Genomic DNA, 16,296 nt, shown 5'->3' with positions numbered 1-16,296 from the left:
TTTTCTCTTCCATGGTTGATAGATCTAAAAGTGTATTCACCTATTCCTTAATTAGGTGGCCTGAGATTGTTGTTTCTCCATTGTTGATTGAAATTACAATGACCTCTTCCTCTGAAACTGTCACGACCTCTACTTCTGAAATTTATATTTTCACCTTCTCGATCTCTACCGTTTTCACTTTAGCTAGATTTCGCTACGTTGGTAAAATTTACCTAACTCTTCAAGGCTTCTTCATTTACTTTTTTAGTTTTCTCCAAGATTATGCTCACATAACTTTCAGTACTACCTTGCAACTCTGCAACTATCACGGTGTCTGTGTCATGAGACTCAATTATTGTAGTCACCACATAATTAAACTTTATCGGCATGGTGCGTAGAATTTTTTTCACCACCTTACTTTTAGGAATATCTTTTCCATACATCCTCATCTTGTTGACAAGATTTGTTACTCATGAAAAATATTGTTCCACAGTTTCTAAATTGGACATTTCATATCTTTCATATTCTCGACACATGGATTGCAATTTGGATTTCTAAATTTTCTCTACTCCTTTGTGTGACAGCTTCAAAATGTCTCATGCTTTTTTGACTGTTTTAGCATTTGTTATTTTGCCAAAAAATGAATAGTCTACACCTACTCCTTTTCTTTGGTTGTTTTGTAATAATACCAACTAGTCCTTTCTTTGAGCAGCATCATCAGCTCTTTGTTGTAGGCCTGGTTCAATACAGCTCCAAATATTGTAAGCTTTCAAATAGGTGGACATCAACAATGCCCAATAATTATAATCTAGTTTCCTATCTAATTTAGGATTAGACCAAACAATATTATAATTTGTGGCCATTTCTGTTTCTCAAATAAACTCAATTTTTTTTAAAAAAGTAAAAATTCTCTTGTTCCTTACACACTCAATATTTTTTAATACTGACTCTATCACAAACTCACAAAACTAGTGTTGGATCTAACTAGCTCTAATACCAATTTGTAATCAAATAGAAATAGTAATACAAAAAAAAAAAATCACACAAAAGGAACTAAGAGGAAGAGAATTAAAACTTTCTCTCAATATTTCATTGACTAATATTGACCTTGATTACATATTACATGGTACAAGAAGAGACCTTTTTATAGGCTTTATAAACAAATATAATATTATATTTAAGAAACCCATATATGAAGGAAGAGAAAGTGGCCTAACAATTTATTGCTTTGTGAACGTGCAATCTTTTTCTTTTGACCATTACAATTTATGGACTATAATTATTAATCCCTGCAACTTCAATTTCTAATATTTCCAGGTTTGTAGAATTATGTGCAACAGACTTTGTATGCACTTATAATTATAATGTTGTTGCCTTCAAGAAACTCCAATAAAATTTTGTTACTTTATTATGAAGTAAAATTTGGTCCAACTAAAATTTGCAGTGTACTTGATTTATTTCTGACATGCTTGAGAGACAACATGTATTTGGCCCTTCAGGTGAAAAATTAGAAACTAACTTGTACATTTAAGTTAAAGTAATTTAATATATGTAACTCAAAAAAGGATAAAACTTAAAAAAAACAAACAAACAAATCAACCAACCAGAGGAAAGGAAACTTTATCTTTTGCAAACTTAAGCTCAAAGAAGTTGTCTGAGTTCTTGAAAGAAGGCAATAACGATGGTAATTTTAGAAACATGTTTCTAGCAATGATAGGTACTATGTTTTAATATTTAACTTTATTTTAATAAAAATATAAAATTACTAATACACTTGGCATTAATTTATTTAATCAGATAAAGAGGGTATCTTAATCCCTAAATTGGCAGAATTTCCTTATTTATATATGTTTTTTAATTTTTTTAGGGCACATATTGATTATTGTGAGTATATATATAAACGTAATGTACAAATTTTTGTGCATTAAAACAAAACTGTATCATAAAAACCCATCATCGCAAGGAATACATTAAAACAACCGGTTAAATACAACGTTACCTCTGTTCGACTGGAAACACAAAATTAGACGAAACAAATGAAAAAAAGAAATAAAAGATTAACCTTAACAAACAATATCTGAACAACTATTGCATTTATAACTGCAAAAAACCATTTTAGAGTTTCAACATGAACTTAATAAAAGAAAAGTTCTGGTGAAGTCAGTCACGTATCCAGTTATAAATGCAAGAATTGTGTAAATTAGTTAATTGTACCTCAATTCTCACACATGCATGCTACAATCTCTTCTTTTCTCCCCATGCTTTTTCCCTCTCACAACTTTGACCAAACTCAGTTTGTCCATGGCAGCTATAAAAGCTTGATAAAACTTTTGCTTATCCTTTGCAAAACCTTGAACCAATGGCTTGGTTCGCGGGTCCAAAACCAAAGCTTGGTCAGAAGCTAGCAAGCCCATCTTATTTTGCAAGTTACCATAATAGGCATGGTCAAATATGAATGGTGTCGTGGCATCAAATGGGGCAACAATGTCTGAATTTCCACCAAAGTTTGGACAATACAATCTTAGTGCATGCAATAGTTTTGGGTCCATATCTGGGTCGGGTTGACCCTTGCCCCGGTAATTGTAGAGGCGGGTCACAAATTGCTTGCAATGGGCGAACCCAATTGTGTGGGCCCCAGAAAGAGCAACCATGTCTTGTATGGTTAACCCCTTTGAATTGAAGAGTTTGATGAGTTGATCAACGGTGGAGTTTGCATGAGGAATGTTGGGTCCCACCCTTGATGCCATTGATATTTTTCCATCCCATCTTCCTTTCTTCACTTGGTAATATGGCCCCCCTGCCTGTGTCACGTCACACTATATCATTGTTAGTGATAGCTAATTCATTTTCAATTAGCACACTTTTGAATGTGATGATCTTTCACTTTTATTGGCAATCAGATAACCAAAAAGGTTTTTGCTGCCGCAAGCATTTTCTAGTACATAATTCATTGATTGTAATTATAAATGGTGCTTTGACATGATTCAACTCTTTGGAAGAAACAACTATTAAGAAGGAATGTGATTTTATAAGGAATGCTTTGACATCATCCCTTGTAAATCAGTGTTGATGATCCGATTATTGCAATAGTCAAATTCTAGAACTAACTTGCCAGTTTGCTGAAAAGAAAACCAGAAAACCTTTCATTAACTAGCACTTAAACTAACTTTATTAAACAAAATTATTAATTGTGGATTCAGAAGAAGGCTTTCAATCTTGTTTGAGAGTGAGAGAAACGGAGAAGAAAGAAATAAGAAAAATATTAGGAAGAAAATTTTGATGAAAATTGTATTGTAATTTGTTTGGATAAAGAGTAAAATTTGTCTTTGCCTATTTAGATTATAAAAAGAAAATGAAAAGGAGATAAAAAAGTACATGTTAAAAAGGCCTGTGAACCAATTTGGTAACTGTAAATTTGGCCTCATCTTTCACAATAGAATCGCATGTTAAAAGGAGAGAAAATAAAACACTAGGTCACACACATTAATTTTCAATTGATCCACTACTCGATAAGAACCAAACAAGGTAAATTTGATAAAAATTACATGATTTTTTTAAAATTTTAATAAATTATACAAATTAAAAAAATTCATTATTAATAATCAATATTCTATTATGCTAAATAGGATTAAATTTAAAAAGATATTTTTTAAAAAATTAAGAAATAAATTATAAAAATTAAAACATTTTTTTTTATAATAAATCTCAATATTAGAAAAATCTCATAGTATAATAAAAAGGGAACAAATTTTAAAATTATTTTTGTTTAAAAATAAAAGTTCAAATTTAATATATTGAGGTAAATAGCTGAAACTCCTACATGGATCCACTACAATCTACTTTAATAAAATTTATTGAAGTTTTAAAGTATTCATTAGATGTTTGATTTGTTTTGAATGGGAAAGTCATTGAAACCAAACTAATAATTTTTTTTTTCTACATTGGAAGTTCATCAAATTGTTTCTAGATTCTAATTACAAAACCCATTATCTCAAGGAACACATTAAAACAACCGGTTAAATACAACATTAGTTTAGTTCAATTTTACTTTGAATTTTGTTAATCTTAAGAGCTGAGTTTAAGCATCTACAAATAAAAAAAAATACATAATTATTATATTAAAGTTATAAAAATAAATTAAATATTTCTCTTTCTAATAAAATTTTACTATTATTAATTATATATTCTTAGGCTTGACTTAGGTTAACAAAACCTTTTTACTTTTTATTTATTTCTTTTTTCTCCTCAAACAAACACAATATTGGCCTTACTCCCCCTCTCCCCTTCCCTCCAACCAAATCAATCACAATTTTGACTAAACACCAAAATATACGATGGATATAATTTTTAAAATAATTATCATAAAAAGTAATGATTTTTATTAACGTAATAATATATGATTAACTGACAGTATAATATATTTTAATTAAATTAATAATATTAAGTTAAAATATAACTATTTATAAACATGTGAATTATCGAAAATATATATTAATTTATATTTATATGGTGCAAAACTTCTACTGTTTTGCATGTATCAATCTGATATGGTATAGAAAAGGACAACACTAGAACTTAGACTTTAAGATTAAGAAGCAGCGTTGTGTTTGGTGCCCATATAATCCACACGTAAAAGTACAAAAGTTGGCTGTTTTGCAGTCAAACATATGAAACAATAGTGTAACAAAGAACTGCAATTAGTATAATAGGAGAGGCATCTTCTTATTTTGATGTAGGAAGGAAAAATAGAAAATGCTCTCAAACCAAGATCATATTGTCTGCTTCTACTTTCTAGAGCTAAATTAAGTGATTTTGGGTAATCTAGAATCGAGACCAGCCTGTACCAATGCCGAAGGCTTTGTGTCTTTTTGGCAAGGCAAATTAGCAAATGGACAACCCAATTTATTCTACACCTCCATAACTGTTAGCTCTTTTGTCTTTGTTTAGGAAGAAAAAATATGGCTTATTAGTTATAAATAAATATTAAAAATGATGTGAAAAATGTATTAAAAAATGTAATAAAAACACATCAATAGTATTCTTTAAATAAAAACTTTCCACTTTATTAATCAGTATGCTTCATATTTGTCATTTTATATACGTAAGTTATATAATGTCATAATAAGTGATAGACAAATAGGCTGCAATAAGTCTATGACACCTTTTCGCAAGTACCATAAGGTTATAATAGGCCTAAATTTTAAGAACTTTTTATTTTTGGCAATGGTATTATGTTCTTAGGAGGAGGGGCTCACTTCTTTTTTCTTTAAAACGATTTTTCTTTCGTATAAGTGGTATGAAAGCAAAGCTGCTGTTTTCTTATACAGAACAGAAAGATGCATAATGTGTATTCGAAGATACACGATAAAAAAATTATAAATAATTAGAGTTTTTAAAATAGTAACATTTAAAATTATTTCATGATTTTTAATTTATTAGATTACGTGGTTTTCATAAAAGCTTCCTATACATAAATTTTTATTATATGGTGGAAAAACTGATTTATGTAGAGTATTTTTTTTTATTGGAAATTAGAAGATATCTTAAGATATAATATATTGATAATATTAAATACTATAATTATTAAAAATTATTTATTAATTTTTTATTTGGTAATTTTGTACACATTAGAAAAATTATAAGTGAAAAAGAAAATTTTCAACTTCCACTAAAAAAATTGGTCCAAAAGAGCATATTGTGGATTTCTTCATTGTCAAATAGCCCTTGCTCTGTGGTCAATTTAAGTGGACCAAATTTGGTTACTTGAAAGAGCACAACAACAACTTTTCAAATTAGCAATATTTTTTAGTTTGCATTGCATGTGATCTGACACCTATGATGTCAAAACTTATGCACTGGAAAGCATTACCATAGTGCCCACATTTTACAGTGGGAAGTGGAAGAGACCAAAATTTAGAGGTGGAAAGAAAAATGCAAAGATATTAGATAAAAGTATATATGGTAAGCATGATTGTAATTGTAACAAAACACCAATAACTTACCAAGTGTACATAATCTCTGGCCGCAATTACAAGAATGTCCGCACAGGACACCACACCAGGGCACTTTCTCTCTACCAGTTCCTTAGCCTTTCTTACAGTCTCAAAACTTTCCACCTTCAATTCTCTATTATCCTCTGCATCCTTCTCTGCCAAATCCTTGCTTCCAGGCTTTGAAGCTATTAAAATTGATGCATCACACCCCTAAATTCACCCATTCAAGAATTATCATAGACCCTTAAGAAAAAGAGCACCAAACCACAAAATTCACTAAATGACTAGTTTAAATGCTGCAGGGATCACTGAAACACATTTGTTCTAAAAACCGTTTGGTTGAATTTATCTTAGAAAAATAATAAATTTACTTTGTCTACTCTATGAAACAGCTTCTGAAAAATAGCAATTATTTTTTAAAAATAATAAGTTATGAAACACAACTGGTGGATGAAGACAAGAAAATGTGTTTTTTCTCTTCGGTTTTAAATCTTTGACAAAAACTAGTAAAACAATGGCATGCATGCAATTTTGCAAAACAAAGTTTTTATTCTTGGGAATCGAGCTTACGTCTACAAAGCAATCGTGGAAGAGGAGGCGAATGGTGGCAGGGCCAGAAGCAGGTGATTCTTTGAATTGTTGAGAAGTGACTAAACCAACAAGTTGCTCTAGTTGGGGGCAAGATTTGGCATAGTGATCTACTGAGAGTTGGCGAGTGGGGCGTGTAGTGTTGAGTTTTATGGCTAAGGATGATGAAGTTGTTGTCAAAATGAAGAAAACAAACAAAGAAGTGAGTATAAATGAAAAAGAAGTAGAAGCAAAAGAAGGGATAGACATAATGGAGCAGTTTAGGACATGGAGGAATGATGGTGGTTTAGAAGATCAAAAGTGAAGGCAAGGTTGAATACTTGTATAAGGGTATGGGAGAGGTTGCCAAATCAGAATAAGGGGGTTTAAAAATTAGAGGGAATCAATGCCCGTGAGTCTCATAGAAGAGAAAAACGAAGCTAAATTAATTGGTGGTGGTAGTATCTAATGCAGAAAAATCCTGACAAGCCAAAAAATAACTCAAAAAAAATCCAAAAGACATACCCTTCAAAATCTTGTTGAAGTTCACCCACCTGATTCTAGCACATTTTTGGTTCAATCATAATGGGTTTATGTATGGTCAAATGCAAATGTAGGGTCTACCTAGATGCCTAGATGTATCATGTCACTTTTGATGATATCGGTATGAACTTTCTCTATATTGAAATAATCAGTGACCGTTGATCAAAGGAAAACTGTGGGTTATCAGTTATCATTGATTATTTTTAAGTCAGTAAAGCTGGAAAAGGTTAATAATACCGATATAAACTACCTTATTATATACGTATCTCAAATTGTGATAAAATATTAATTAAAAAACATGATTTGATGGGGATGATGAGATTCATTCACAAGTCTGTATATGCAATTGATGTTAGTTCATGATTTTTGAGGTTGACTACTGATCAATGGGTACCTCCTAGCAAAATTTTTTTTAACAACTATTCAATTTCTAGCTCATAAAATTAAAATTCTTTTAACAATAAAAATGCACTTTTTCATTTGTTTAAGGTCACAAATTATGAAAATATTTTTAAATTTAGAGAATTTATGTGATAAAAAAATAATATTTATAAGAGTTAAAAGTTATAGTAAAATGAATAGAACTTTTTTTATAGATAAAAAATAATTTACATTTTTTGTTTTTAATAGTTTCCTAATTTAATTTTTATAAAACTGAAGTAATATAAATTGCTTTTGATTTATAAAAGAATATATTACTGTTTAAATATTTATCTAAAGTAAATGATGATCTATGATATTTGTACATTATGCTATCAATCAGTATATTTCAACGCTACTTCTAATATTTCGTACAAAATTAGTTTGAGAACCAATTGCCCCATAAAACGCAATAGAGGAAAAAGTAATATGAAAAAGAAACATTTTCAATGCACAAAACAGGGTTGACTGTGGAGAAGTAATTGGAGTGAGTGAGTGAGTGAGTGAGTGAGTGAACCCCACCAAGAACAGTGTAGTGCAGCCCTTGCATGAGTTATTAAATGCTGGGCATGTGCAACCAAAAGCCCCACCAAATTATAAATAAATGAAGGCTTTTGCACTATTTAATCTACTTCACTGTCTTCTCCATCCCCTTTTCTGCACGTAAAGGACCAAAATACTGAGTTGCTTTTCCCTTTTTTGGTTCATCTTTAGTGGAAGGAGCCTTATGTTGTGACTGCATTAAAAAGCTTAAGGACCATCTCACCAAATTCATTCCCCTTGTAAGTTTGGCTTTACAAGGTACTTTAGCATAGTAGGAAATTAATTTTGGTCATTCAGTGAGTAATGTCACAGTGACACAGCTTTTTCAGTGGCCCTCCACCCTCCACTTTTAGGCTCAACTGCTTTATCTACGTATTTTTACATGTCTTATTATTTTAACGGTTTTTTTTATTTTATTTTGAGTTTTAGAATTGAGTTTTTTTATGAAAGAATAAGGAAATTAATTACATAACATACAAAATAGTTAAAATTATCTCCTACATCAAGATTGTGTGCGATGAAAACTTATGAACATGTTTTAGTTTAGTTATTTAAAATTTTTAGAAAAACACTTAATGTTCAACATCATTTAAACATTGAAATTATATAACTTTTTATTAAAATATTTATTATATTAAAAATATAAAAATAAAGACTTTTTTTTTTATAAAAGCTACTATTTTAAATTCTTAAATTCAATGTTAAATATTTAAAAAGTTCATGCTTTTATTATTTTAATACTTAGTTGTTGTTGGAGTGAGTGTCTTGTTTGTCATTTCAGATCACATGGGCAATTAAGTAATCATCGAGGGGTTCCAAATAAGGTTAGTTGATTAACTAATACTTGAGCTTTGTTTGGAAAGCAATATAGGGATCAAAGAGATTTTCAAACAATAAAACACACTTTTTAAAAGTTTCTTTGCCTTGAAACAACCAAAAAAACAAAAGAAAGAGATTAAAAAAAAAAAAAAAAATACTTGTGTGACTAGTGACTATTTTGCTTTCTCTTTAAATGGAAAAAAATTAAAAATAAAAAACATTGAGGAGGAAGAAAGGTTTATGATAAGGATAAAAATATTAAGAGTTTAATTTTATTTTTATATTATAAGGATTTAAGTATCATTTAATATAAAAATATACTGAAATTTTACTTATTTTCCCTCTTATCTCTTGCTTCTTTTCTGTTCAAACATATAGCTTAAAATAAAGTTTTGGGTGTGTACAAAATAAAATGGACCAGTCTATTTTGTTTTCCTTAATTCTGGTAACATTAAAAATTATTATTTTTCAAGTCCTATTTATAGTTTTAATTTATTTTTAAATACATAAATACGATTTATATATTATGTTCGATCTTCTTTTAACTAGTGTATCAAATACTAGCCAAACTTAATTTTTTAAAGAAATGATCAACTAAGCAAAAATGTGAGTCGTATCTTCAGTGTTCATTTATTTGCATGCTTAGCAATTTTACTTGCATTTCAGTGTAATGATACTACTTCACTATGCTTAACTTTATATATATTTTTAGTTGATAAACAAGAGACTAATATTTCAAGAAATCTTAACACAAAGATTCTTCTCGGCAATAACTTTCTTTCTACATACAGGGATTTCAGAACACAAGGATATGTCCTTAAGACACTAACTTTTTTATATCCGTGACTGCATGGTAATTATTGAAGATTTTTGTAAAACTATTTTTGGAATGATTCATGGTGTATAATTTTAGTGCATTATTAATGTAAATATTTTTATATTATTAATTAATTAAAATATATTGTTATATTAATTTCATATTAATTATAACAGAACTTAATAATCCTTATGAATATAACAATCCATAATTGGATGATAATGTAAATTTTTTTTACATTGTTAATGTATTTAAATTAAATTTTAATTTTAGACTTGAGCATGCTAAAATGAATCACATTAGAGTATATAAAAAAAAAAGAATGAGAAAAATAACTATTGATATTAAAAATATCAATAAATTAACTAATTGGTATCATTAATGGAGATTAACATATTCAAAGTTCCACATGACATAAAATTTATTATATTTAATTATATTAATATTTTCCTTTATAAATTTTTTTGGAAGACATTTTGACTTTTTAAAAATTTTCCTTAATCAATTCAACATTTAGGTACAATAATATACTTGAAAAATATTAATAAAATAATTTCACATCAATTAAATTGATTTTTTATATTTTTCAAAACTAAGAGTTTCAAACTTTTTTTCATTAATCTAATTTTTTATCACAAGTACTATAATCTTTTATTAATTAAACACATTTTCTATTAAAAAAAATTCAATTTTTTTAAAATAGTCATTATAATAAATAACATCAATTAAATAAAATATTGTGTATTTAATTCAGAATATTCTTTTTTATCGTTAGAGTTAAGTTTTTTTTTTCGGTCAAGTATAAAATTGAGAATTCAAAAAAGCTAAAAGAAATGTGTAATTCATAACATAAGCCCATAACTTTAGTTTAGGCCCAAATGATGATATGCGCTTAGTTCTCTCCTTCGAGACTCCGCCGTCTCGCTCCGATTTTCGCGTCGCCGGCGAACTTCTGGCCGCACCTCTATCCATCCCGCTGTACCCTCAGCTCTCTGCCACTGTCCCAATCGTCAAATTCGTTTCTTTTTCTCATTTTCAGATTCTGCAATGCAAAGGGTGTCCTCAGCCTCCAGAATTTGGAGGAGCATAGCCTCTAAGGTCAGAAACCCATTTACCTCCACTGACTCTTCTACGCGCTCTTTCTCTGCGGTTTCGGTCGTATCAGGTTCGAAGAAAGTGCATCAACCGGAGATTCCCTGCGATTTCCTCAAACGGGGTTCGCTTGGATTCTGCAGAACGTCAAAGTTTGCCTCTGGGTTCAACCCTTTGCAACCGAAGCCGTTGGATTCCATTGTAGATGTTCACGGATTGAAGGATCGGTATCCTGAGGACATCGCTTCAGTTTGGGATGATGTAATGTATCATTTATTGTGATATTCATTACTTGTTCTTTATCACTCTCTCTTGTTTGATTTAATGTGTATTTGTAAACACATTAAAATTTCATTATATAAGCTGAAAAGAGTTTATTCTGAATAGCTTATTGAAATAAACTGCAAAAAACTTGTGAGGGTAGCTATTTTTAAAAGCTCTTCCAATCGAGACCTTAGTGTGTTTGTGTGTGAGAGAGAGTGGGTGAAGCTGGTTGGAAGAATATAATATAGTATTAGTCTGCGTTCGGAAACTCAATATAATCAAGTTAAACCACGTTTCAAAGTGAACATTGTAACTGTTTTTTATACTAATCTTAAATACGCAATTAGTGTGTGTGTGGGTGAATATGGTTGGACGAATATAATATACTATTACCTTGAATTAAGAGAAAAAATTCTAGGAGTTTTAAATGCTTTTTGTTTGTCTTTGTCAGTTGCTTTTGTTAGGCTTAGATGTGTTTTAGTTGTTGGAGAGTATGAGAAAAATTGAAGAAGATAGGTTGGATAATATCTCCAGGAATAGTAAAAATGGAAATAACAAAAGAAAATTTGTACACTTGGTTAAGCTTCTGCTTGTTGATCTATGGGAAACACTTGCCTTCTCCACTGTGGGGTTAGTAAGTTAAAGCCGAAGTGTCCATGATCTTATCGTAAATCTGATAATAATCTTGGTAGTAGCAATCAAGTTTTCTTCTCTAGGATTTTCCTTTGAACCTGCTTTTAATTTGGTTGTTGTGTTGGACTATATACAGAAGACTTTTATTGCAGCATCTTTGTTATGTCAATTTTATTCTCATTATTGATGGAATGTTGATGCAACTTAAGGGAAAACTGTTAGGTTGTTTTGCAATTATGGGGCAAATTAATCGTACTGTCTTTCAATCAAATGAATTGATTGTTTTTTTCTTTTTTAGTATCACATAGGAAGAGGTCATATTGGAGCATCTATGAAATCAAAACTTTATCACTTGCTGGAGCATAGAGCGTCAGAATGGTATTCATTTTGATCTATACCGATTCTGATAGTCTGATACTATGAATTTGTGCTGTTTTAATTTCATGTTCTCAGCTTTATTTATCCTTGGCAGCCGATATTTTGTAATTCCTTTGTGGAGGGGCAGTGGATATACAACAATGTTTGTTCAAGGTTTGTCAAAAATTACTCTCTTATTTATTCCAGAATTTTCAATAATTGTTATGAAACTAAAGACTAAACTGTGTTACACCTGATTGCTTATTTGTATATGGAAGTTTGGAAAAGAGAAACCCCCCGTTTCTGTATATAGGTATTTTGATATTATTTATTCCTTTGATGTGGGGCACTATGAGAGAACTTGAAAGACTGAAGTGAAAATGAAGAAAGGGTCATTCTAGAAAGTTGTTGATGTTTAGGTTAGATGAAAAAGAGAAGAGAGATAGGGATAGACTGCCAGTAAGTATAGTCTATGAAAATAGTCTGAATAATTGAGACATAACACTTACCTCCTACCTGATACTCTCATTTCTCCAGTTCATACCTAACCTAATTACACTCACAATGTTTAACATGCTACAGCTTAATAACACTATCTGGCTGTATTAAACTTATACATGGACAGGTATATGTTCTTATCCATTGATAGGGTAGGATTTCTTGTCCTTCGAGATATTAATATCTGTAGCTGCAGTCAAAGATATTGTATTTGTAATACGTCCGCTTATATCATGGACTCTATTGTAATACACAAAGCAAATAGGGATATCCTAATCCATGGATAGCAAATTCAAAGGGTAGCAAGCAATCAGTGATGCCATGTAGCCCGTACAGTGCATTGCAAATTGCATAACCATTACAAAATAAACAAAAGGTGAAGCATTAATAAACATGCATGATCATGTTTGCCTGTTTGGTTACTATTTTTATCCATGCCCCAAGAAAAGATTTACTTGGACATGCAAGTTCACAAAAAACTTATCTATTATCAAATTCACGTCTTTTTCTAGCCTGAAGAAAGAGATGCAGTTGCAGTTACCTACAGAAAAAATTGTTAATAATTTGCCACCAGTTCCTGGACAAATTCTAGTTTCACATAATTACAGTTGACGTCCTTTAATTATGCCTCTGGGAAACTATTTTCATTGGAAGTTCTTGGGTCAAAAACTAGTTTCCAAAACCTTGAACTTTTATTGCTTTAAGATATTAATCTCGTTCTGTTTGGGAGATTGTCCATAGATTAGCAAAAGGTGTTGGGGAGTATTGTTTTCCCTTGCGTTCCAGCTGCTATATCCTTGTATCTTCTTTGCAATATTAAAGGACTGCCAATGGTGAAATGCTTTTTTATATACCTGTTTTATTGCCTAGGTCACCTCTAGCTTTTAACTATTTATGGAACTTCCAATATGATGACAGGTTTTAGAAATTTAAATTTAAATCGTAAAATGTATTATAAATTTATGTTAGTGGGAAATCTCCTTGATAATTGAGACAAAAAGCCAAAGGCCTTTGTTTTATTTATTGATTTGGAAGGATATTTATGGAACCCAATAGCATCATGTGATTTATGTAGTTGACCTCACCAAGTGAGATAAGGTTATTATTATTGTTTGGAGGGATATTTGTTGGTGGGATGAAGAGAGGAACATTTTAAGAATGATTCTTCCGGTTAAATTTTTTTGACACACCAAAACTGGAATAAAACATGTTGAAACAAACAGTTTATTAATTCTACATGTTGTCTTTTTACATCTTCATTGTTGTCTTAAATACATATCCCTTCTTTTCTTGCAGTCCAGGCGCCACACATACTTTTTACAGGTCTTGAAGATTATAAGGCCAGGGGAACACAAGCAGCTCCATACTTTGTTGTGACCTTTTACACAGAATTTGCAGACAGCAAGGACTTGGTACTGATCCGTGGGGATGTTGTATTTACCAGCAAGCTTACTGATTCAGAGGCAAAATGGCTTTTGGAAACTGCTCAGTCTTTTTATTTAAATGATGTGAGGTACAAACTGGTTGAGAGGTTCAACAGAGAAACGCGTGATTTTGAGTTCAAGGATGTCTTGCAAGTACTGGACATGCCTGTTCTATAAGTTATAACCATTTTTTATTGGACAACTAAGCTAAGCAAACGTGGAAGAGTTGATTAGAGCAAGGATGAAGTTGGAAAATGAGAAGTTCATTCTGTTGATGTTTGGAAGAGTTCTTTTTAATGTTATAAAAGTGATTATGACATCTTTATAAGCATATTTTCTTTTTACCTATTTCAATAAGTTTTATGTAGAATATAATTTTTTAAGCTTATTTCAGTCAACTTTATTATCAAGATTATAAACATGCTCTTATTTTATAAGAGTTTATCAAATAGTTGCTACAGTTATTTTTCTAAATGTGTTCTTAGTTGTTTGTAAGAGCTCATTTAAGAATCTGTTTAGAGTGGTCATAAGTTTTAAATTTTAAATGTAAATTTTGATACAAAAATGCACCCCATTAATCAAGATACACCTACGCCTATAAATAACAGAGGCAAATCCCTTCATATACGTAGTTTATCTAACCTTAGTGTTAGTGTAAGATGATAATTAATTATTATATCAGGTTGACACATAGTTTATAATTTATTTGTAGCATAAATATTTAATAATAAAAATAGCCACAAACCACCAATAATTAAAGGATAAAATATATTGTTAAATACTTAAATAATATGAACCTATGTACACACAACACACATATATTATGGCTATAATAAAACAATTATGCCAAAAATTAGATATCTTAATAAAATGTTATTAAGATGATTTGAGAGAAAAATAAAAATAAATTACAAAAATTATTAAAAAATTTAAATATAATAGGTAAAAATTGATAAAATAGTTATGTAATACTATAAAAAGAAATAAATAATATAATCAAAATAATAATATCAAACACATATTATCATAGCTACAGATGAGAATAATAGTATCACTTGAATATCCAACACATATTTTCATATTTTATTTTTATAAAAATATTTAAAATAAAAAATTAATATACTTTTTTAGTTTTCTAAAATGACATTTTACATCTTTTTCAGTATATATTATTTTACACTGAAAAAATATACACGGATACAATTAATATTAATTAAATATGATAATCATTGTGTAGGTAATTTAGTTTTCTTTAACATAATTTTAATATAATTTTTAGCAATCATATACTAAAATATAAAAGTTAGCTATTCTTATTAATCTAAGAATAAATGATTGAATGACAAAATAAAAGATTTTTATATATTAATTAAATTCATTTATGATTAGTATTGATATTACTATGATTATTATAATTTATAAAAATAAGTGGAATATTGATAGTTACTACATCATATATTCATACATAGCTTTAGAAAATATTTTTTCTTATTTTTAAAAAATTAATATATGTATCAAATATTAAATGTACAAAAATATTTTTTCACTATTTACTATTTCTAAAAATTCAAAGTAAATATTTACCATTAAATTATACGTAATAAAATTTTTATTCTTAAAATGAAGCCTCAAATTTGTTACATAAAGTTGAATTTATAATAATAGAATAAGATTTATTTAGAAATTATTTCATATTAAATCTTTTCTAGATCTAGTTATATAAATCCTGTTAGTTTTTACGGCCTGCGAATTTTATTATTATTTTTATTATTTGAAAAATTACGAAAGTATTTATAATTTAATAATTTTAAAGAATTAATATTTTTTTTTTATAAAATATATAAATATTTAAAAATATTCTTAAAATGATAAACCAAATTCATTATAAATTATTTTAAATTGTTGACACTTAGATTTTGTATTGATAAAATAAGTAATTTTATTTTTTCATTAAATTAAAATAATATAATTTTTAAATGTATTGTAATAAAACAATATCCTCCTAATTATATTAATTAATTAATTAATTGGTATATAATTCATAAATAGTATATTAAAATTGTTTTAAAGGAATATATACTCAGTATAATATTTACTTAATATTAATTTCATCCATCCACTATTTATTATATAAAAAAATACAAAATATAAAAAATTATTTTTGTGATTTTGATTTTTGAATATTTTACTTACTTTTATAAAAGAAAGTAGTAAGCAAAATAGGTAGGAGATATTAAAGTGTTGTTTTTATTCTTATCTTTAGCTCTGATAACATGCGTTTATTATTATGTTGAAATTTATTATATTAATCATTTTTATAGACTTTTTTATTTATTACATTAGTTTT

At 28.9% G+C, this 16,296-nt stretch overlaps 2 protein-coding genes across 2 annotated transcripts; one reads left to right on the top strand and one right to left on the bottom strand.

Moving 5' to 3' along the window:
- Window positions 1–2,201: 2,201 nt before the first annotated feature.
- Window positions 2,202–6,809, bottom strand: LOC113859866 (peroxidase 19). The gene is made up of 3 exons (XM_027492534.1): window positions 6,543–6,809; window positions 5,982–6,182; window positions 2,202–2,780 (listed from the first exon to the last, which is right to left on the bottom strand). The coding sequence occupies exons 1-3, from the start codon at window positions 6,807–6,809 to the stop codon at window positions 2,202–2,204; spliced, it is 1,047 nt and encodes a 348-aa protein (XP_027348335.1).
- Window positions 6,810–10,567: 3,758 nt separating this feature from the next.
- LOC113858781 lies at window positions 10,568–14,418 on the top strand. Its single transcript, XM_027491533.1, has 4 exons — window positions 10,568–11,034; window positions 11,969–12,048; window positions 12,143–12,201; window positions 13,822–14,418. The coding sequence occupies exons 1-4, from the start codon at window positions 10,729–10,731 to the stop codon at window positions 14,124–14,126; spliced, it is 750 nt and encodes a 249-aa protein (XP_027347334.1). The 5' UTR covers window positions 10,568–10,728; the 3' UTR covers window positions 14,127–14,418.
- The last annotated feature ends 1,878 nt before the right edge of the window (window positions 14,419–16,296 follow it).

Source organism: Abrus precatorius, unplaced genomic scaffold (assembly GCF_003935025.1).
Source record: "Abrus precatorius isolate BTA unplaced genomic scaffold, Abrus_2018 Scaffold2, whole genome shotgun sequence".
NCBI lineage: Eukaryota > Viridiplantae > Streptophyta > Magnoliopsida > Fabales > Fabaceae > Abrus > Abrus precatorius.
This window is presented reverse-complemented; position numbering and strand designations above follow the sequence as displayed.

Coding starts and splice junctions, on each gene's coding strand:
- LOC113859866 (XM_027492534.1), bottom strand. CDS start 6,809: ATGTCTATCCCTTCTTTTGCTTCTACTTCTTTTTCATTTATACTCACT. Junction 6,183..6,542: donor TCCACGATTGCTTTGTAGAC/GTAAGCTCGATT, acceptor GGGTGAATTTAG/GGGTGTGATGCATCAATTTT. Junction 2,781..5,981: donor CCAGAGATTATGTACACTTG/GTAAGTTATTGG, acceptor GACGTGACACAG/GCAGGGGGGCCATATTACCA.
- LOC113858781 (XM_027491533.1), top strand. CDS start 10,729: ATGCAAAGGGTGTCCTCAGCCTCCAGAATTTGGAGGAGCATAGCCTCT. Junction 12,049..12,142: donor GAGCATAGAGCGTCAGAATG/GTATTCATTTTG, acceptor TATCCTTGGCAG/CCGATATTTTGTAATTCCTT. Junction 12,202..13,821: donor TACAACAATGTTTGTTCAAG/GTTTGTCAAAAA, acceptor CTTTTCTTGCAG/TCCAGGCGCCACACATACTT.